Below are 21,306 nucleotides of genomic sequence, written 5' to 3'. Positions count from 1 at the left end.
GGCAGGCATAGGCAATCTCGGCCCTCCAAATGTTTTAGGACTACAACTCCCATCATCCCTGGCCCCTGGTCCTGTTAGCTAGGGATGGTGGGAGTTGTAGTCCCAAAACATCTGGAGGGCGAAGTTGCCTATGCCTGCTCCAAGGCTTCAAGGGTGGTGGGATCAGATGGTGAGGACCTCCTTTGGAGCAGGCAAGACTTGGACAGTTGACTAATCATAATTGTGAGCAGATTCATACTTCTCTACCAGGATAACTCCTCCACAGCCACTATCAGGGTCTCCCTCTCCCAGGGGGCTTTCCCAAGCAGTCATGTGGCTCTCAACTTGCTCTCTTCCTCCCCAGGCAGCTGTGGGAAGAACCAATCTTGGCATGAACCACAGGCTGGACTCGCTGGTGAACGCTCCCTTCCCTTTCTCATCCATTCGGATGGGGAGAAGGAAGAAAGCAGGCATAGCTTGGCAGGAAGAGAGAACTGTCTCACACAACAGAAGGAGAAAGCGGGGGATTGTTCATTTCTAACATTGCTGCCAGATGTAGTCTGGGAGCAGCAAAAGGGTTCCTGCTCTCAAGCGAAAGGTGGAGGGTGTCTCCTTTTGCAAGTCTGGTAGCTGTGCTTTCACAGCTAGAGGAAGTACCCCTTTCCTGCCCCGATTCATTTACTGATAACCAAAATGCTATATAGTCCCATGCATTTCATTTCACTGCATAGTAGGGTGGGGAAAAACACGTGTGCAAACAATGTTCTTGATCTGCTGCCCTCATCAGCAATTGGCTTCCATTACCAAATGGAAAGTAAAGATTGGTCCTGCCCATCTTTTGGGTAGCAGTGTGCTGTATCCCCTTTCCCCCAAAGCACGTATGTTCAGATGGGCTGGGTTGTGACCTCTTGCTCCAATGGGCACACTGGTGCCCCCCCCCCATCACATCCTAAGAAGCTTCAGCATCAGTTTTGACATCAGCAAGTGGAGTTCACGGCATTGTATCTACCATAAAAGGTAAAGGCAAAGGGACCCCTGACCATTAGGTCCAGTCGTGACCGACTCTGGGGTTGCGGCGCTCATCTCGCTTTATTGGCCGAGGGAGCCGGTGTACAGCTTCCGGGTCATGTGGCCAGCATGACTAAGCCGCTTCTGGCCAACCAGAGCAGCGCACAGAAATGCCGTTTACCTTCCCGCCGGAGCGGTACCTATTTATCTACTTGCACTTTGACTGCTAGGTTGGCAGGAGCAGAGACCGAGCAACGGGAGCTCACCCCGCCGCGGGGATTCGAACCGCCAACATTCTGATCGGCAAGTCCTAGGCTCTGTGGTTTAACCCACAGCGCCACCCACGTCCTTGTATCTACCATACAAACTCACAATTCAGCATCCTGAGAATCTAAGCCACTTTAAAAAAATAAATAAATAGTGAGCTTCTGCCAGATCCTCTCTCCATTATTATTTCTTTCCTCCTCCGTCTTGATCGTTTATCCGAATCTCTCAGAGATATGAACACCTTTGAGGACTGACACCTTGTGAGATTGTTGTCATCAGCTGAGGCATGCTACCAAGCTGTCACCCTTTTTCGGAAATTGCCCTTGTCAGAGACTAGTGGACTCATTGCTACCCCAAGCTCCCCTCACCCTCATTCCCATGGGATACTCCCTGTGTCCATCCTATGGAACATTTTCCATGCTACCCTTTGCCACGTGCAGAGCCATTTCAGGGCTGCCATGAATTCCTGAATATTTCTACTCAAATGAATGGTCACTTCCTCAAATTCACCCAGGCACGTGTCTGGTACTGACAAACATCAGCTGATGTACATTCAGGTATACCAAAATAATAATAATAATAATAATTGAGAGAAGCCACAATTGTGGCCGCAAGGAATATGAACAGGAGGCAAGGGAAAGAGACTGGACACAGGAAGATGTTTATCAGAGCTACCAGGGAACATGCCACTGGATTCGGTACCCCAAATATCATAGGACTCGCATAACCCACACCTGCCCAACTTGGGATACACTCTGAAACAGTCATCATACCCTTATAAAGCTAAAGAGGCAAAATAACTTTTCCCTCATAGGAAAAGTTAAAAATGGATAAAAGCCATTCATTCAACAGCCTGAAACAATACAGTTGAGCTTATGGGGGTTTTTTGTGAGCTGCTTTGTGCAATCTATGGAAAGGGAATGTAGCAGTTTCTAGTATCAACCCACCTGGGGATTTCACCATGACAGAACTCTCATTTGAGATTCCTGGACTAAACAGCTGCTGACTTTGCAGTTGTTTAAAATTATTTGTTACCTGCTCTTCATTGTTACAATCACGGAAGACTATACGCTTTTTGACAAAAGGTCTTGCGATTCAGCCCTCAGTATTAAATGGAGCAGTCTGCTTGAAAATAATCTATGTGGCTATGACATACCATCTCCCTAGCATTGTGCCACAGTTGGAAACACTTTCCCTCTAGGCCACTTAAGTTTTTACAGCCCTGCAGAGACTTAGCACTCACTGGGCAGGCTTCACACAGTCCCACTGCACTGACTAGCTCACCCACAGTTGATTCCAATGCCAAAAATAAGTTTAAATTTCCCATTCCCCCGTGATATTGTATGCATTTAGTTGTCTGCTTACCTGGGATTTTAAATGTACAACAGACACAGACCTATCAACTTAAGTTGGATGCTTTCCAGTACGTACACTGCATTAACTAGCCACATCACATAAATTATATTCTCATCAACTCTAAAATTGGAAAAAATAGTCTTCTTACTTTATCAACATTCCCTGATTTGGCAACAATTCCAAGTGAATTTTTCCTCCTTCTTGTGTTCTTAAATAGGCAAATTCTTCCAGCATGTCAATATCTGGAGCAATTGTTCAGGTCCAAAAAGGAAAGATTTGAACACAGGGGAAAAAACATTACGATGTGTTTTGCAAGTGATCTTCAAAATCCTGCTCCTTGTTATTGTCCTAGCAAATCACTTTACGTTTCCCCTTTATTAACTGTATGCAAATGGATGGATTTAATTTATCTTTTGCTGTAATAAGCGAGTACAGTGTTGGCTGCGGCACACTGACCAGTCTTGCAATAGGAAGGGAACTTTTTACACTTAAAAGTATCCAGCAGTTAAGACATGCCATAGTCCCCATGAACAGGTTGTCCCGCAAACAGAAGTGTCTGGCCCCCTGTGCCATCCTAAATGTATATTTGAGTCTCTCTCTTTCCTCCTGCTCCATTGCCCCTTTCATTTCCCAGCTATTATAGAGCTTAAATTCCATTCCACTAGACCTCTACCCCACATTTTCTAAGATCAGACCCCTCTTCTCCAATTCTGAAACTGTTGGCTTCCTGAATGGTTAAGCTGGTCCCAGGGCATTTTTGGAAAAAGGATACTTGTAACATAGTTGAAAAAGTTTTCATACTGGAAGTTCCCTTGTAGGCAGATTTTGTTAATTGCTTTCAAGAACAGGTTTTCTCCCCTTGGCCACTCCTGCTGCAGCAACACAATCACGTGACCCAATGCCATATCGTCTCTGTTGTCTGTGAAAGCTCTCAGCTGCAAGGGGGAAAATGCAGAGACACTTAAGAGGAGTTGCTTCCCATTTTGCATGTGGATCTCATTTCCTGAGATTCTGCCAGGCTACAGATTACGACATCCATATCTACCCACAAAGGACTGGTCTAAGCAGCATGTCAATGTAGACGACTGGCAGAACAGAACCTACAAGTTCAAGGAACTGTTCAGGATCTCCAAAAATACTTGTTTGGCCTTTGGAATGAGGCTGAATCAGTCGCAAGCAGACTTTTAGAGACTTGTGACACAACACCACTACTTAGCATTCAAAGTAATTCGTGTCATCTCAATAATTCAGAGAATTGTGGAGTTGGAAGGGACCCCAAAGTTCATCTAGTCCAACCCCCTGCAATGCAGGAATCTCAACCAGATCAGACATGACAGACCTCTTCTTAAAAAGGAGAGTCCAGCACCTTCTGAGGGAGCCTGTTCTACTGTCGAACAGCTCCTACTGTCAGAAATTTCTTCCTGATGTTTAGTCAGAATCTCCCTTTCTTGTAAACTGAAACTGTTGGTTTGATTCCTACTCTCCAGGAGAAAACAAGCTTGCTCCACCCACATTGTGACAGCCTTTTAGATATTTGAAGATTGTTATCAAATCTCCTCTCATCCAGGCTAGGTAAAGGTAAAGGGACCCCTGACCATTAGGTCCAGTCGTGGCCGACTCTGGGGTTGCGGCGCTCATCTCGCTTTATTGGCTGAGGGAGCCGGCGTACAGCTTCCGAGTCATGTGGCCAGCATGACTAAGCCGCTTCTGGCAAACCAGAGCAGCGCACAGAAACACCGTTTACCTTCCCGCCGGAGCGGTACCTATTTATCTACTTGTACTTTGACGTGCTTTCGAACTGCTAGGTTGGCAGGAGCAGGGACCGAGCAACAGGCGCTCACCCCGTCGCGATTCGAACCGCGACCTTCTGATCGGCAAGCCCTAGGCTCTGTGGTTTAACCCACAGCGCCACCCGTGCCCCTCATCCAGGCTAAACATACCCAATTCCCTCAACTGTTCCTCATAAGTTTCCAGACCCTTGATCATCTTGTTCACCCTCCTCTGCACACATTACAGCCTGTCAATATATTTTTTAAATTGTGGTGCCCAGAACTAGGCACAACTGCAGCATCACTGTAAAGTAGACCACTAGTATTATCATGATATTTCAGATGGAGTACTGTGGCTTGCCTTGGACACCTGGTTGGGTTCATGGAGGATACAAGCTTTGAACTGGAGACTCCCTTAAGTCACAGCAGAGCCTCTTAGTCACCATGCTAGTTCATTTAAAGCAGTAAAAAAATTTTCTTTTTTTGAGGGAGGATTAATACAATAATTGGGAACATTAATTTGGAGCAAACATAGTCAGAAAGTTTATTGCCAAATCTTGTAAACTCTTTCAGTGGATATAGGTAACCATTATTCACTGATGGTAAAAATCTTCCCTTCCAATTCTATGATTCTGCTTAACAGGATCATTGAAATGACCAAGTCTATCCACTCCAGAAACCAAGTGGTAACAAGGCATATTTTCCTCACTACAAATGGAGTATCAGCTTACCTTAAAACAAGCTAACAGTAACCGTAGGCAATAGGGCATAATCGCTTTACTGGTACATGGCCAGAGCTTCAACTCCGTAGCTAAAGACAAATGACAGATTGATAATTATTACAAAATCTGTAACTTTGCTAAGAACCAAGTCGCAACAGTTAGCCATTAAAAATAATTCCCAATTTGCCAATGCCACCTCTTCTTCCCAACTCAATAACATCTGTAACAAGAACAGAGATCCAAATCATCATAATTTAACCCAGTGACTGATTGATTGATTGGAGGGGGAAGGGGGACGTAAGAGAAAAGAAGTACTTAGGCTTTTTTGAAAAGGTGTATTTTTAGCAGTTACTACAGACTTTTTCTGAACAGATTTAAGGGCTAAAGCACCAGGATTTTTAATTCAGAGTTTTCTTGTCTGCTATTCAGAGATCAAGTAATCCAGTACCTTTCCTGAATTTGGACTTCACTGCAGGCTGCTCTTCCGGAAGCTTAACCCCTTCTTGTATGGGAAGCACCATGTAGCACATCAGGTCAAGTACCTTTTCACAGGTCAACTACAAGAAAAAAGAAGATCAAGATTTTAGAAGCGAACCCACACAAGCCAGCAGATAAGCCGCAATAATTAGACAGTTGAGATTGCCACTATCTTGTTAAGGGGTCGATTCAGGCTGCTTGTAGAAGCCAATGGTCCTTCTTGATTTCTGCAAACAGAATTGGTGTGAGAAGCATAGCCCATCTCGATCAGGAGGCTCCCCAGTTTTGCTTGCAACAGCCAAGCAATGATATAGAAGTTATGGGGGTAGCACCATCCCTTTTCTGAGCCAATGGGAGGAAAGACTACAAGAGTTTTGGTTGGCATCCCCAGCCCAGTTGAGAATCTTTCTGAGACCTGCACTCTGTCCCATAAGAGAGCCAGTGTGGTGTAGTGGTTAAGAGCGGTAGTCTTGTAATCTGGGGAACCGGGTTCGCATCTCCGCTCCTCCACATGCAGCTGCTGGGTGATCTTGGGCCAGTCACACTTCTCTGAAGTCTCTCAGCCCCACACACCCTACAGAGTGTTTGTTGTGGGGGAGGAAGGGAAAGGAGAATGTTAGCCGCTTTGAGACTCCTTCGGGTAGTGATAGTGATAATAAGAATAAGAATAAGAATAATTTATTATTTATACATAGCCCATCTGGCTGGGCTTCCCCAGCCACTCTTGGGCGGATTCCAAAAAAGTATTATAATACTATAATGCATCAAACATTAAAAGCTTCCCTAAACAGGGCTGCCTTCAGATGTCTTCTAAAAGTCTGGTAGTTTTAGAAGACATCTGAAGGCAGCCCTGTTTAGCCCTGTTCTCTTTGACATCTGGTGGGAGGGCGTTCCACAGGGAAGGCGTCACTACCGAGAAGGCCCTCTGCCTGGTTCCCTGTAACTTGGCTTCTCGCAGTGAGGGAACCACCAGAAGGCCCTCGGTGCTAAAGTTATGGACCACCGGTGTGAAGTTCCCGGCATGTAATGCCTTAAAAGAAAATATTATGAAAATGATATACAGGTGGTACATGACCCCAGTCAAGCTTGCAAAGATATATCATCTGCCTGATAACAAATGTTGGAAATGTAAAGAAACTGAAGGAACGTTCTTTCACCTCTGGTGGACTTGCCCTAGGGTTAAGGCTTTCTGGGAAATGATATACAATGAGTTGAAAAAGGTATTTAAATATACCTTCCCTAAGAAACCAGAGGCCTTACTTCTGGGCATTGTTGGCCAGAGGGTGTTAAAGAAGGATCGAACACTTTTTATGTACGCAACAATAGCAGCAAGGATACTTATCGCTAAACATTGGAAAACTCAAGATTTGCCCACACTGGAAGAATGGCAGACGCAACTGATAGACTATATGGAATTAGCAGAAATGACTGGCAGAATCCGCGACCTGGGAGAAGAAGCAGTGGAAGAGGATTGGAAGAAATTCAAGGATTATCTACAAAAATATTGTAAATTGTATGAGTGTTAAGAAAGATGCAAGAACAGAAATAACATGGCATCAGTAAGTTAGTTAAAAGGAAATTGAGAAATAGGTGAAATTTGAGGAAAAGTTAAACCTTGGGTTAATATTATGCCTAAATTAAATATTCAAGCTTTTGGTTAAAGTATTTAAAATTAGAGACATAATATTGGAAAAATACAAAATAAGAATTGAAATAAGGTGATAATTTGCTGGTTAGAACTTTATAAATTTGGAATGCAGGAACGAGAGACGTGAGGAAGTCCAAAAAGGTGATGAAACTATGATTATTAAGGATCTGATTTTGATGTTGTATGTCTTTTTTTGTGTGTGTTTTTCTTTGTTTATTGTATGTTGGGGATGGGTTTATATGTGATTGGAGATAATGTTTAGAATTTTCAATAAATATTATAGTAAATAAAAAAAAACAGAAGGCCCTCGGTGCTGGACCTCAGTGTCTGGGTAGAACGATGGGGGTGGAGATGCTCCTTCAGATATATTGGACCGAGGCCGTTTAGGGCTTTAAAGGTCAGCACCAACACTTTGAATTGTGCTCAGAAGCATACTGAGAAACGTACTGGGATAAAGCGGGATATCAATTCCAAACTCTTCTTCTTCTTCCATAAATCCCACTCTTTGCAGCAGGTCAACAGCAAGAAAGGGAAGAGGCTGGCTAGATTAAGGAGGAGCACAGAGACTTACACGGTATTCTCCAAGGGCAAAGTGACAGGTTGCAAGCTGGATTAGGGACCGCTGGTTCTCTAGGGATCCTTGCCCCAGGATCTGCTGCGGAGAGTGAGATCCCTGCAGAGCTGATAAGTGATGCAAGCTGGCAATTGCTTTTTTATACTGACCCTTTCCAGAGACAGAAACAAAAGACAGATCACTCTAATTTGACCATTTTCAGAAATCAGGGGTCTCTAGGCAACAAAATACTACGCTTTCTATAAAGCTAAGTTTAAAAAACACCATGCTTAATATTAAGAATGGAGACAAGACTACTACTACTAATACTATTTACATGTGCGCTCTCAGTAATTGTTACAGCAGCTTCTTAAGGAGGGTGAGCATGATTACACCCATTTTGCAGAAGAAGAGTTGAAGGCTGAGAGAGCACAGCTTGCCTAAGAGCGCCTGGTGAATTCATGAAAGAGATTCTCGATTCATGGCTCTTTGCTGCTAGTTACACCAGCTCTGTACTTACTATATTTCTACAACACTATCTGAGGGTTCAGAACACTTAAAGGACATTGCCTCAGCAATCCTCAGAGCAGCCCAAATTTTGATTTTGACTGCTGGGAACAGGGCTGAGTACTGATGACACCCAAGCAGGAACCCTGAAGTCCAAACCTTGTATGCTTGAGCACAAGTACACAGAATTGGGCTTCATGTGCCCCCACTGACAGTAGGGTTGAGAGGCAATATGCAGCTATTTGTTTCTTTAGGCTGAGTTCCTACAGAAAAGAATTCTTGGCTAAGCATTACAGTAAAACAGAAGGAATCTGCAGCTTTTACCTGATAGATGATCATATCTGTGAGGAAAATCCGCAGCCAAAGCCAAGTATCGGTCTTCCATGACACACAGATTCTTGTGAATTCTGCAAAATAAAATGGATTACAGGCAAATATATCAGGGCAATTGCTTGCTTTAGCTCTCTCTGCAATAACAACAACAACAACAACAACAACAATAATAATTTATTATTTGTACCCTGCCCATCTGGCTGGGTTTCCCCAGCTACTCTGGGCGGCTTCCACAAAGACCAAAAATACACTAAGATGCCACACATTAAAAACTTCCCTGAATAGGGCTGCCTTAAGATGTCTTCTGAATGTCAGGTAGTTGTTTAACTCTTTGACATCTGATGGGAGGGCGTTCCACAGGGCAGGTGCCACTACCGAGAAGGCCCTCTGCCTGTTTCCTTGTAGCTTTGCTTCTTGCAATGAGGGAACCGCCAGAAGGCCCTCGGTGCTGGACCTCAGCGTCTGGGCAGAACGATGGGGGTGGAGACGCTCCTTCAGATATACTGGGCCGAGGCCATTTAGGGCTTTAAAGGTCAGCACCAACACTCTGAATTGTGCTCGGAAACGTACTGGGAGCCAATGTAGGTCTTCAGGTAAAGACAGCACAGAAATACGCTGGCATGAATTTGGTAGTGAACACTCTTCAGACATTGTTCTCAGGCCTAGACTCAAACTCTGCTGCTAGACAACCTGGCTCTTCTAGAATAGAGATGGGGGAACCTCTTGCAGCCCAGAAACTATATTCCCTTCTGGAAAGCCTTCAGGAGGGTGGAGGGAGGGTGGTTCAGATGTCAGTGGTGGGGGCCCAGGTCAGAGGCAAAAGAGGGTCAAGCAGCGAACGAGTCGAATACACTTTTAAGTCAGTCAACACTCAAGGAGGGTGCAAAGCAGGGTTTGGGAGAGTAGTTTGGGAGGGTGTGTGGTCTGGGGAGAGTTTCAACAGTCAAATAAAGGCTCGGGGGCTGCATCTGGTTCCTGCACCTGCTGTAGGAAGTCAAAATAATAGATGTGTATACTCGGGGTAAAGGTAAAGGTACCCCTGACCATTAGGTCCAGTCGTAACCGACTCTGGGGTTGCGGCGCTCATCTCGCTTTATTGACCGAGGGAGCCGGCGTACAGCTTCCAGGTCACGTGGCCAGCATGACTAAGCTGCTTCTGGCGAACTAGCGCAGTGCACGGAAACGCCGTTTACCTTCCCACTGGAGCAGTACTTATTTATCTACTTGCACTTTGATGTGCTTTTGAACTGCTAGGTTGGCAGGAGCGGGGACCGAGCAACGGGAGCTCACCCCGTCGCGGGGATTTGAACCGCCAACCTTCTGATCGGCAAGCCCTAGGCTCTGTGGTTTAACCCACAGCGCCACCCACGTCTCTATACTCGGGGAGAACCATATTAATAAAGGTTGGGAGCCCCTGCTCTAAAAAGGGGTCAACCACTCCCCATGTCAACAGTTCATTTTGATCACCAGGCTGGCAAATGTAGAACCATTTTCTTCTACCAAGGCTTTCCGTGAATCACATTAGAGCAAAGACTCAAAAGACACTTGTCAGTTCCCTGCTAACAGGCACAAGACCTGGATGGAACATGATGGAACTGTCAAGTTCCAGAAGCATGCATATATATATTTCCCATGCATACCAAAGCAGTATAAAGCTTGTCAGCACACCATCATACGTACCTTTATCCAAAGATTCAAGAGAATGGAGAAGTTCCCAGCTCTCCCTAGCCAGCCTAAAGCTTTCTTGTACTTCAATGGCGTTTGGAAGGTCTGCTGCATTTACTGTAATGTGCCTGTTTCTCCCCTTTCCAGAAGGATCCTCGTCATCAGAGCTCTGGTCAAAAGCCAATGCAAAATAAACTGTTTAGACTAAGCTGGTAAGGTGACTTGATGTTATACCATAATAGTACTATAAAAGAAGTAATTACAGCAATAAATGATATGCAATGTAAATAAGAACTTAAATGACTCAGAGACGACAAGGGCTGGTAGAGGGGAGTCAAATGGGTGCCGTACTGTTTTCTTTCTTGCCCTTTCACTTTACTCTCTTTGGTTTTGGGGGTTAAGTGTGTGTACTTTATTGTTTGTTTGTAAATATGTAAATAAACATTTTTAAAAATTTAAAAAAAATAAACTGAGCAATAGGCTAACATAAATGTTGTATTTGAGTTAAAAAACTGCCAGTCCATAGCGTATGTTCGTAGAACATTAGTTACTCCCAGATTCCTGGTAGCAAACTTTTGAAAAAGTTGGCAATGCTTTTTTTAAAAAAGCCAAAATGACTTTGCAGGCAGGAGAGTAAAAATACTTATTTTCTGCCACTTCTAAAGTAACCTAATACAATTATTTAAGTATTCAAGAATCAAAAAGTGTTTGTTCCAAGGAAACTGTCAAAAGTGCTTAAATATTATGATTATTATGTTTACATCCTTGTAATTTTGTTTTTGCATTTTTCTGTTTTGTATTGTTTGTTCGTTTTATTCAATGCTTGTTTGTGTGATGTGTAAGTATTAAAAAACAACAACATGCAAATTCCAGAAAGAATAATTGTGAACAAACCCACATCCTAAAACCCTATGCCAAATTACATCCCATTTATGCCAAGAATGAAACACGTTACCATGGTTTTCTCTCTCCCTTCGGTAAGCTTCCTCTTTTTGTGCACATGTTTGCTCCGTTCCATGTCTGTATCGCCATAAACATTGGAAACATCCTCCACCAAAACCAGTGGAACTTGGTTTGGGGCATTTGGTCCTATGTTTAAAATGAAACACCACTTCAGCACAGTTGCAACTGAGAGACTGCCACTGGAATCTGCTTCTAGCTACAAGAAGATTCACTTCAGTAGTAAGGTGAAAGCATCTAGTTGTACTGTAAGCAACTTGTTAAGCATATACTTAAGCACAATACCACGCAAAAGTAAAATAATAATTTTATGGAGAAATCAACGCCCATGCCAAATCCTCCTAAAAGTAATTAGGTATTTTGACACAAGGTCATACCCACAATTTATTTCTGAGCCCGTGAATCCTTGGCCAGCCATTTAAGGGCTAAATCTCTCTATCACATCTATAAAACTGAGATAACTAGGGAGGTTCATCATCAATATATAAATATAAAAATATATAATATATAAATATATATAAAGCCCACAAATATTATGCCAATCATATTTGGCTGATCACAAACTCCTGGGGCTACTGTAGGAAGATCTAAAGCATGGGTAGGCAAACTAAGGCCCGGGGGCCGGATCCGGCCCAATCGCCTTCTCAGTCTGGTCCACAGAGGGTCCGGGAATCAGCATGTTTTTACAGGAGTAGAAGGTGTGCTTTTATTTAAAATGCATCTCTGGGTTATTTGTGGGGCATAGGAATTCGTTCATTTCCCCCCCTCAAAATACAGTCCGGCCCCCCACAAGGTCTGAGGAACAGTGGACCAGCCCCCTGCTGAAAAAGTTTGCTGACCCCTGATCTAAAGGGGCCCTCTTAACTAAAGCAAAGAGGAATGAGCTGTATAATTTCACCAGGACTCCCCTCCCCCCCAATCTGTTGTGGTCCTGATGAAAATCCCTCCTAGGTAATGTTATCGGCCCCCAAAACCATTTCTATTGGCGCCTAGCACAGATGGATTCTAATGATGACTTTAGTGTCACATTGAGTTTGGTCTTCAGACAAATCACATCACATGCACACAGGGCTATTTGTTCCACGGTCTTCCTCATGTTTCCCCTCAAGTCTGCGCTTGCCCACCACCCAAAACAGCAACACTCCATTGCTAGGAGAACATGCTACTCTTCCCCATAGCCAGTGCATTCATTATTATTGTGGGCGCCGTGTGGGATGCACATCTGCACGGGCTCTTCTCAAGATGCTTGTTCATTTCTGACTTTTTCACTGAGGAGCCCCTGATATACAGTGGTACCTCGGGTTACATACGCTTCAGGTTACAGACTCCGCTAACCCAGAAATAGTACCCCGGGTTAAGAACTTTGCTTCAGGATGAGAACAGAAATTGTGTGATGGCGGCGCAGCGGCCCCATTAGCTAAAGTGGAACTTCAGGTTAAGAACAGTTTCAGGTTAAGAACAGGCCTTCAGAACGAATTAAGTTCTTAACCAGAAGTACCACTGTATCTGCAAAGCATCCCAGGATTCTTGGTTTAAACGAAATAAAAACCTACAACCAAACAGGTTCATCTATGGGCTGGGCTAACCTATGGGCTTCCAGATGTTTTGGATTACAAATCCCATTATCCTTGACCATTGGCCATGTCAGTTGGGATTCCAAATGGGAACCAAAGAGTCCAACATCATCTGGAGGGCTGCAGGTGAACCTACCCTTGCTCTTCACGAAGTACTTCACCATGAACTAACCTTGGAAGAGAGAAGGTTGGATGCTGCTGACATACAGGAATGCATTCTTGAAGAAGACCAGCATTGTGGAATAGACCACTTGGGTCTTGTATTTTGCATGAGATTCATTATCGTAGTTACTGATGTATCTGCAGACATCTTTGATTTTGAGCAATGTGTCACCAAAGCTTCTGAAGAAGACACAAGCATACAAAGTTAATGGGCTTTCTAATTTGGTAGTTTTAATATGCTATCTTTTTAATACGTTCACTGGAGGAAAGTGTGCCCTCCCCTCCTGCAGCCAGCTGCACCCTTCAACAAGCATCGTGGATGGTCAAGGGCCCTCCTGAAACAGATGGGACAGGACACTGGAAGAAATCACCCAAACTTGCACAGAGTTCTGCCGTACTCGCACGTCTCAGTCCCTATTTTTCAGGACCCATGCTCTTTGAAGAGACTTTTCAGGTGACTGCAAGGAGAAAAGGAAACTTTCCATCTCTGAACTTATTTTAGAATCCAAGCCATTCACCTTCAAGCCTGCAATCATAGACACCCTTACAGGCCATTAAGTGCTATTAAACGCAATGGGACTTGCTTCTGATGAAACATGCATAAGATTAATAATAATAATAATAATAATAATAATAATAATAATAATAGGATTATACTGTAATAATAACAACAAACCTTCTTGCCATGTCCATCTGCCATTCACACCTTACTCCCACTACGGAAAGTATCTTGAACACCCTTTCCCAAGGATCCATAATTTGAGAAGATTTCTCAGTTAAGCCCTCTATTACGTATTTCTGAGAGCTTCGTTTACTGGGGGACACAAGATCAGATGTATCCTGTGTACCTAGAAACCAACAGACGCATACCTTAGTTCATCACCAAAAATCAGTCCAACAGTCTTAACATCCTGCAGTCCATGCCTCTTACACTGTTTATATGCATACACACACACACCCATACGCAAACACACACATATATTATAGTCTAAACTTGAATAAAAGGACAAATCTCAAATACAGAGGAGAAAACTGATCCTGGATCCTGCACAAACCGCTCATATCTACCTTCAAAATCCTTCATGGACTGGTTCCCCTCTTAATATTTTGACACATCCGATCTACCAACTTCAGCTGTCAGAAAGTTTTGGGCTCCATGAAAACAACTCTGTCCTTTTTGCCCCTTATGGAAGAAAGGCCCCTGAGAATGTTCTTCCTTTTTACTACCTCCATTTCCTTCCCTTCTTCTTCTGTCATTTTCTAGACTATATAAACCCTTTAGGGTAGTGATGTCTCACTGATTTCCTTCTGAATGGATCTATGTGGTCATCTGCTGCTGCACTGCTGGACTGCACAAAGTCTGGTATTAGCCGTTTGTGTGGGATTAGGTGACAAGTACTTTTAAGGATGTTAGAAACTTTTCTTATTGTTAGAATCATGGACTGTGGTTCTAACAAAGCGGGTGGTAGTTATAATTTCCCATGGCATCTATTCAAAAGTAAAATCCTAAAATACAAGCAAAATCTGACTCGAACAAATATTCTAGAAATGGAACCCATGGCATTTTTTATTTTTTATTTGGTCTTAAACCAAGCTACCTTCAAGTCAATTAGCTCAGCCTTCTTTAATATTTTGGGGGAGGTGTGGGGAGGAAATAAGAGACCGCTACACCTAGACACGTGGGACGCGGGTGGCGCTGTGGGTAAAACCTCAGTGCCTAGGACTTGCTGATCGTAAGGTCGGCGGTTCGAATCCCCGCGGCGGGGTGAGCTCCCGTCGTTCGGTCCCAGCTCCTGCCCACCTAGCAGTTCGAAAGCAGCCCTAAGTGCAAGTAGATAAATAGGTACTGCTTTATAGCGGGAAGGTAAACGGCGTTTCCGTGTGCGGCACTGGTGCTGGCTCACCAGTGCAGCTTCGTCACGCTGGCCACGTGACCCAGAAGTGTCTTTGGACGGCGCCGGCTCCCGGCCTCTTAAGTGAGATGAACGCACAACCCTAGAGTCAGTCACGACTGGCCCGTACGGGCAGGGGTACTTTTACCTTACAGCTAGACACAGATGAACTCCGCAGCAATTCACAGTCCAACCCCCCCCCATTCCCTCACAAAATCCACATACTGTTTTGACATGTAGTAATCTCCATTCCTTAGTTTGCTAGTGCATTTGGCTCCAGTGCTTTTACCTTGGTATTGATTTTCAGTCTGCGCAGATCTCGTCACATAATTAATATAAAACTCTGCTGCTTTATTCAGATACTTGTATAACAGGTTGGCCGGAAGACGCACATCAGGGTTGTTAATTATTAGGGGAAGGACATCACAGACTAAAAAGGATCCAAAAACAGTATTTTAGGATTTCCAGTTGTCCTGACAATACAATTTAACCAAGCAAAGTGAGTGACAAGCTGCTCTGAGACTCCTCTAAAACAAGGCCCTGTTAACAACAGGTTGAACCAATAGCTTATTAAATTAGGCAATAGATTTCAAAGATACATGTCATCTTCTAAAAGCAGTATGGGGAACCTGTGGCTCTCCAAATATCGCTTAACTTCACAACTTCCATCAATTTCAACCAGCATGTCCAGTGGTCAAGCATGATGGGGGCAGCAGTCCAACAAATAAACATTTCTCCCTAGTTGTTTTTATTTTAGAGACGAAAACTATTACCGTGGTAAGCACTCCACTGAAAACCATTCAAAAAAGTCACCCCCCAAATAAATCAATGAAATACGCCCCCCAAATGGGAGGAGGCAACAGGTTCCCCATCCCTACACCAGAAGAAACTCTACTGAAGTACTTTATATAAAGTTCTGCCATGCAATTAAACCTATTACATTATTAACACCTCTATGGAACCTAAGGGACGTGGGTGGCACTGTGGGTTAAACCACAGAGCCTAGGACTTGCCGATCAGAAGGTTGGCGGTTCGAATCCCTCCGACGGGGTGAGCTCCCATTGCTCGGTCCCTGCTCCTGCCAACCCAGCAGTTCGAAAGCACGTCAAAGTGCAAGTAGATAGATACCACTCCGGTGGGAAGGTAAACGGCGTTTCCGTGCGCTGCTCTGGTTGCACCAGAAGCGGCTTAGTCATGCTGGCCTCATGACCCGGAAGCTGTACGCCGGCTCCCTTGGCCGATAAAGCGAGATGAACGCCGCAACCCCAGAGTCGGCCACGACTGGACCTAATGGTCAGGGGTCCCTTTACCTTTACGGAACCTAAATCAACAGTGGAGGTTTGACAGATTTGACAGGCCTGACTTTTGAGAGGAGCTTTTACCTCTTGGTGCATTTTCAAACTCCAGAAAATTCCTTACAATTACAATGCTGTAGTTTGTCCCTATCCCCAAGAAATAATGTTTCTGCCAGCTTGTGGGGCAGCGAGGGACAGTTGCAGGCCTCCTGTAGATAGGTCCCCTTTTACTGAACATTGGATCTCAGAGCCACAGTATGAACCAGAATACAACTTTTCTATTATACAGGTCGCTCACAACATTAAACTTGTGAGCATTCAACTTTATGCACTTGGCAGGCGCCCAGAAAAAAAGACTTTGGCAATCCCAGCCGACATTGCACCCAATGTGTTTTGATTATATGGGATTTTGGCTATATTGCACTATCCCCAGGACATAACCCCCTCATAAGTTTAATCTCGCTTGCACATTTAATATTGCAAAAAGAGTAACGCAAGTCAGGTGGAGTCAGATAAACAGCAATAAAGCTCAAAGTTTTTTTTCCAACAAGGATAATCTCCCAAGGATTTATCCAGTTTGTTATTCTTAATATACATGGGTTACGATGAGCAAGACAGCAAAAATATCCATTTATTAAAAATAGCGTCAAGACCTGTCATTTAAGTACTATTTTACTTACCAAATAATTTTCTAAAACAATTGACGGGTGATTCTTGGTCTTCAATACTTTCTGCTTCTAATAATGTTTCCCCAAGGCCCACCTTTGCAAAGTTTAAATAAAATTTAAAATCTATTAGTTCAAGATTTTGTTCCCCAGAACCATATTGAACAATGAAAAGTAATTGCTTCCTGCCTCACCTCTTCCTGAACAATTTACAGTTTACACCTGCACTATTTTATTAGCATCAGTACAAAGCTGAGAAACAGTGGGGGGTTTTAAAAACTCAAAATATTCACAAATCAACAAGTTTTGTATTTCTGAGTGTCTTAAATTAGCATTGGCAAAAGTTGTTCTTCTACACCCACTGACTGCTTTGCTATTCTGATTAATTTTAGCATGGAGTTGTAGCACAAAGATCACACAGTCCTCCAAAGAATGTCCTGCCACTTTTTTTTATTTCTACTAATCTGAAGTCAGGTATGAGAACGAAGAAGAACAAAAAGGTATTTGAAATACGAAGAAACACCACTCTCTTACCCCATGTTGAACCACAGTCTCAGGGAAACGTCGCAAAAGCAGAAGCAACATTTCTGCCCGTTCCAACGTATTAAAGCACTGCTCTGTGGCTTTCAGTAACATTTCACACTGAACTCGACCTGGAAGGGTTTCAAATAAACCTGTAGGAGGGAAGATGGCAATGAAGCAAACAACCACTGCAAGACTTTTTCCCAGAAGCCAAGTAATTTGTTGGCTGGGAGAAATTGGAGAAAAGCTACTGGAGGAACGTTCCTCAAAAGCCTTCAGATACATTGCAGCACTGATCATCATCAAGTCAACTGTTTTGCAAGGGATTCAGCGGAAGAAAGGCATACCTCTTAAAAACTGAGTTTGCTTGTCCTGCGAATCGTTCCTTAAGGCTGCTGTAATGACACTAATCTCCCGCCACACCACCGGTTGGTCTGGGAAATTAACAAACCTGAAATAAAGAATTGAAAAAAGTTTGGAATTATTTATATTTGAAATCAAGCAAGAACAGAAATTTTACTAGGAAAGCCACACTACTTAAAATGAAAATGTTTCTTGTTTCTTCTAGGAACTAAAGCAGGTCTCCTCTTTTATGAATCTAACAATTGCCAGGTACCGTATTTTTTGCTCTATAGGACGCACCGGACCATAGGAGGGGGAGAACGGGGGGGGGGGGATTCTTGTTCTCCCCCTTTAAAACAAGGTGCGTTCTGTGCATTCAAGGTGCGTTCACCCGAATTCCCGCTGGGCTCCGGAGGCTTTGGGTTCCTTTCGACCTGCTCTTTGTGGCTGGCGGGGGGGGGGGGCGCTGCTTTTCCCCACCACCAGCCCCAAAGACCAGGTCGGGGAGCAGCGCGAAGGCGTCGCGCGCCTTCCTGCTGCCCCCTGAACTTGTGGGACTGGCGTTGCAGCCTTCCCCCCATGACATGAAGGCACTCCGCTGCCCTGCGGAGGCTTTGCGCAGCTAACCCCAAGTTAGAACAGCGAGATGGAGTGCTGCGCAGCGCTCCGTCTCCCTGTTCTGGCTTTGGGCTTAGCCACGCAGCCTGCATTCGCTCTATAGGACACACACACACATTTCCCCTTAATTTTTGGAGGGGTAAAAGTGCGTCTTATAGAGCGAAAAATATGGTAAATGCTTCCAGGAAGACCAACGGCAAGGTAATATCCCTGCCTAACTGTTTGCCCTCAAATGTGGTACATTAGCTTTGAAGCTAGAGGTTCTTTTTAGCTACTGTAGCTATAGACCTATGGACTTCTATGACTATATCTAAACTTTTTATACTTACCGCCACTTACTGGGGCAGCAGATTCCATTTGAACAAGTACTCTTTTTTGCCCATCTTGATCAGTTTCACTGGGTGACCACAAGTTCCAGAACAGATTAAGAAAATCTATCCACTTCTGTCATACCATACATAATTTTATCAACCTCCAACTGAGGTTGTTTATTTTCTCTAACTTTTCCTAACATACCTTATAACTGGTGTTTCTCAAACTTGGCTCCCCAGATGCTGTTGGACTACAGTTCCCACCATCCCTAGCTAGCAGGATCAGTGGTCAGGGATTGATGGGAGCTGGAGACCCAGCTTTGAGAAACACTGCCATAAAGCAGTACAATTTTAAGTAGAGTGGTTCACAGACAATTTTTTCAGTCCTCGATTGGAAAAAAGGAAAAAATGGAAAGCATCTTACATGTCATATAGCAATCTGCCTGCTGATGCTGTACGTTCTGCATTCCGTTCAATAGTGTACATCTCATACTGAAAAAACAAGGGCATAAGATGAGCCATACAGAACACCTTCTATCAAACTTCTCAATATCACATCTTTCTACCTTACCACAGTAAAAAACGAAGAGGGCAGAAGCATGCATGCTCTCTCTCTCTCTCTCTCACACACACACACACACACACACACACACACACTTTTTAAAGGCAGGCAAAGACACAGGCAGAAACAACCTTTTTCCTATTTGTTTGGCATCTCCATTTAGAACTCTGAGAGGTATGAAAGCAAAGTGCCTGTGCATTTAATGTAGAGTAGAAAGTAATGTAGAGAGTAATTTAATGTAGAGACTGGAGAGTAGGGGTTGAAACGTAAGTTGATGGGGGTATTGCATCTAAATCTATCTTTACCAAAATGTGAAGTGTGTTTTGTTTGGAGCATGTTTACACCGCTGCCTGTTCTCAACATTGCAGTGTGATACTTTCAGGCAATTTAGAGCAATGGGCACTAGAACATAAACAAATGAGTTCACTTGAGGTATCTGTATATCCTATTATAGTACTGTACTACTTCCTACACTATTGCAGTGGGGTATATTTAATAAGGTTACCAGACGTTCCCAGATTTACAAATCAGTCCCCTGACAAAAGCCATCTATTTAGTAGGAAGTTGAAAAGTGTCCCCGGATTCATTTAAAAAAATCTGGTAACCTTAGTATATTAGGATCAACGAAAACACAAAGAAGCAAACAAGCATTCCAATCCATCAAAAACCTTTACCTGATGAAAGCCTTAAAACAAAGACAGCGCTTTGGCTAGTTAAACAATCTATGGCTTTTTGGAAGAGACTGGGGTATTTTTAATCTTTGTTGGAAGCCGCCCAAAGTGGCTGGGGAAACCCAGCCAGATGGGCGGGGTACAAATAATAAATTATTATTATTAAATTATTACTCTAATGCATTTCTTCCCCAACCCATGGTTTTAAGGTATCTATGTGGCAGAGGAGGGGGGAGGTTGCTTGGCTGTCAGCCACTCTGGGCTGCCCAGGGCAGAATGAAGCAGTGAACAAATTCAAATAATAATAATAATAATTTATTATTTGTTCCCCAGCCACTCTGGGCGGCTTCCACAAAGACCAAAAATACACTAAGGTGTCACACATTAAAAATTTCCCTGAAGAGGGCTGCCTTAAGATGTCTTCTAAATGTCAGGTAGTTGTTTATCTCTTTGACATCTGATGGGAGGGCGTTCCACAGGGCGGGTGCCACTACCGAGAAGGCCCTCTGCCTGGTTCCCTGTAACCTCACTACTCGCAGTGAGAGAACTGCCAGAAGGCCCTCGGAGCTGGACCTCAGCGTTGGGGCAGAACGATGGAGGTGGAGGTGCTCCTTCAGGTATACTTGGCCGAGGCCGTTTACGGCTTTAAAGGTCAACACCAAGACTTTGAATTGTGCTCAGAAACGTACTGGGAGCCAGTGTAGGTCTTTCAAGACCGGTGTTATGTGGTCTCAGCGGCCGCTCCCAGTCACCAGTCTAGCTGCCGCATTCTGGATTAGCTGTAGTTTCCGGGTCACCTTCAAAGGTAGCCCCACGTAGAGCGCATTGCAGTAGTCCAAGCGGGAGATAACCAAAGCATGCACCACTCTGGCCAGACACTCCGTGGGCAGGTAGGGTCTCAGCCCGTGTACCAGGTGGAGCTGGTAGACAGCTGCCCTGGACACAGATTTGACCTGCGCCTCCATGGACAGTTGTGAGTCCAAAATGACTCCCAGGCTGCGCAGCTGGTCCTTCAGGGGCACAGTTACCTCATTCAGGACCAGGGAGTCCTCCACACCTGCCCGCCTCCTGTCCCCCCAAAACAGTACTTCTGTCTTGTCAGGATTCAACCTCAACCCATTAGCCACCATCCATCCTCCAACCGGTTCCAGGCACGATAACTGCTATTGGCTTCTGCTATTGAGGGTGAGCGCTCTTGCTACCCAACGACTCGCATGGCAGAAGCCTGGATTTCTCCACCGCCTCCCAAGAGCAGCTTTCCCATCTTTGAAGCTCTTTAAACAAGCAGGCAAAAAAAAAAAAGTAGGGAAAAGAAAACATGGCAAGTCGGAAGCGCTGTCCCCAAATAGGTAAATGAACTGGGCGTGCTAAGCGTTCCTATCTCTATGGTGCTGAGCCCGCAGGACAGCAGCGAAAAAAGGGAGGGAAGGGCTTGGGCGCGCAAAGCA

The 21,306-nt window shown here is 44.2% G+C and overlaps 1 protein-coding gene across 5 annotated transcripts in view; it reads right to left on the bottom strand.

The window, feature by feature from the left end:
* INTS10 (integrator complex subunit 10) overlaps positions 1-21,306 on the bottom strand; it is a 28,057-nt gene that overhangs the window by 6,501 nt on the left and 250 nt on the right. For 2 of the 5 annotated variants that reach the window (XM_028701721.2, XM_028701722.2), the window contains exons 2-16: positions 19,050-19,117; positions 17,702-17,805; positions 17,367-17,506; positions 16,848-16,929; positions 15,162-15,302; positions 13,657-13,828; positions 12,991-13,160; positions 11,240-11,373; positions 10,300-10,453; positions 8,611-8,693; positions 7,798-7,950; positions 5,550-5,658; positions 5,111-5,190; positions 3,383-3,545; positions 2,759-2,852 (exon numbers count right to left, since the gene is read on the bottom strand). In XM_028701721.2, coding sequence (XP_028557554.2) covers positions 2,759-2,852; positions 3,383-3,545; positions 5,111-5,190; positions 5,550-5,658; positions 7,798-7,950; positions 8,611-8,693; positions 10,300-10,453; positions 11,240-11,373; positions 12,991-13,160; positions 13,657-13,828; positions 15,162-15,302; positions 16,848-16,929; positions 17,367-17,506; positions 17,702-17,805; positions 19,050-19,117 — 1,847 coding nt within the window. Of the gene's footprint in view, positions 1-2,758; positions 2,853-3,382; positions 3,546-5,110; positions 5,191-5,549; positions 5,659-7,797; positions 7,951-8,610; positions 8,694-10,299; positions 10,454-11,239; positions 11,374-12,990; positions 13,161-13,656; positions 13,829-15,161; positions 15,303-16,847; positions 16,930-17,366; positions 17,507-17,701; positions 17,806-19,049; positions 19,118-21,306 lie in introns of those variants that run through there. The other 3 variants (XM_028701724.2, XM_028701723.2, XM_028701725.2) reach the window with 3 other exon arrangements.

This window comes from Podarcis muralis, chromosome 13, assembly GCF_964188315.1.
Source record: "Podarcis muralis chromosome 13, rPodMur119.hap1.1, whole genome shotgun sequence".
NCBI classification, from domain to species: Eukaryota; Metazoa; Chordata; class Lepidosauria; order Squamata; family Lacertidae; genus Podarcis; species Podarcis muralis.
Note: the sequence above shows the minus strand (reverse complement) of the source record. Positions and strands in the feature narration are given on the sequence as shown.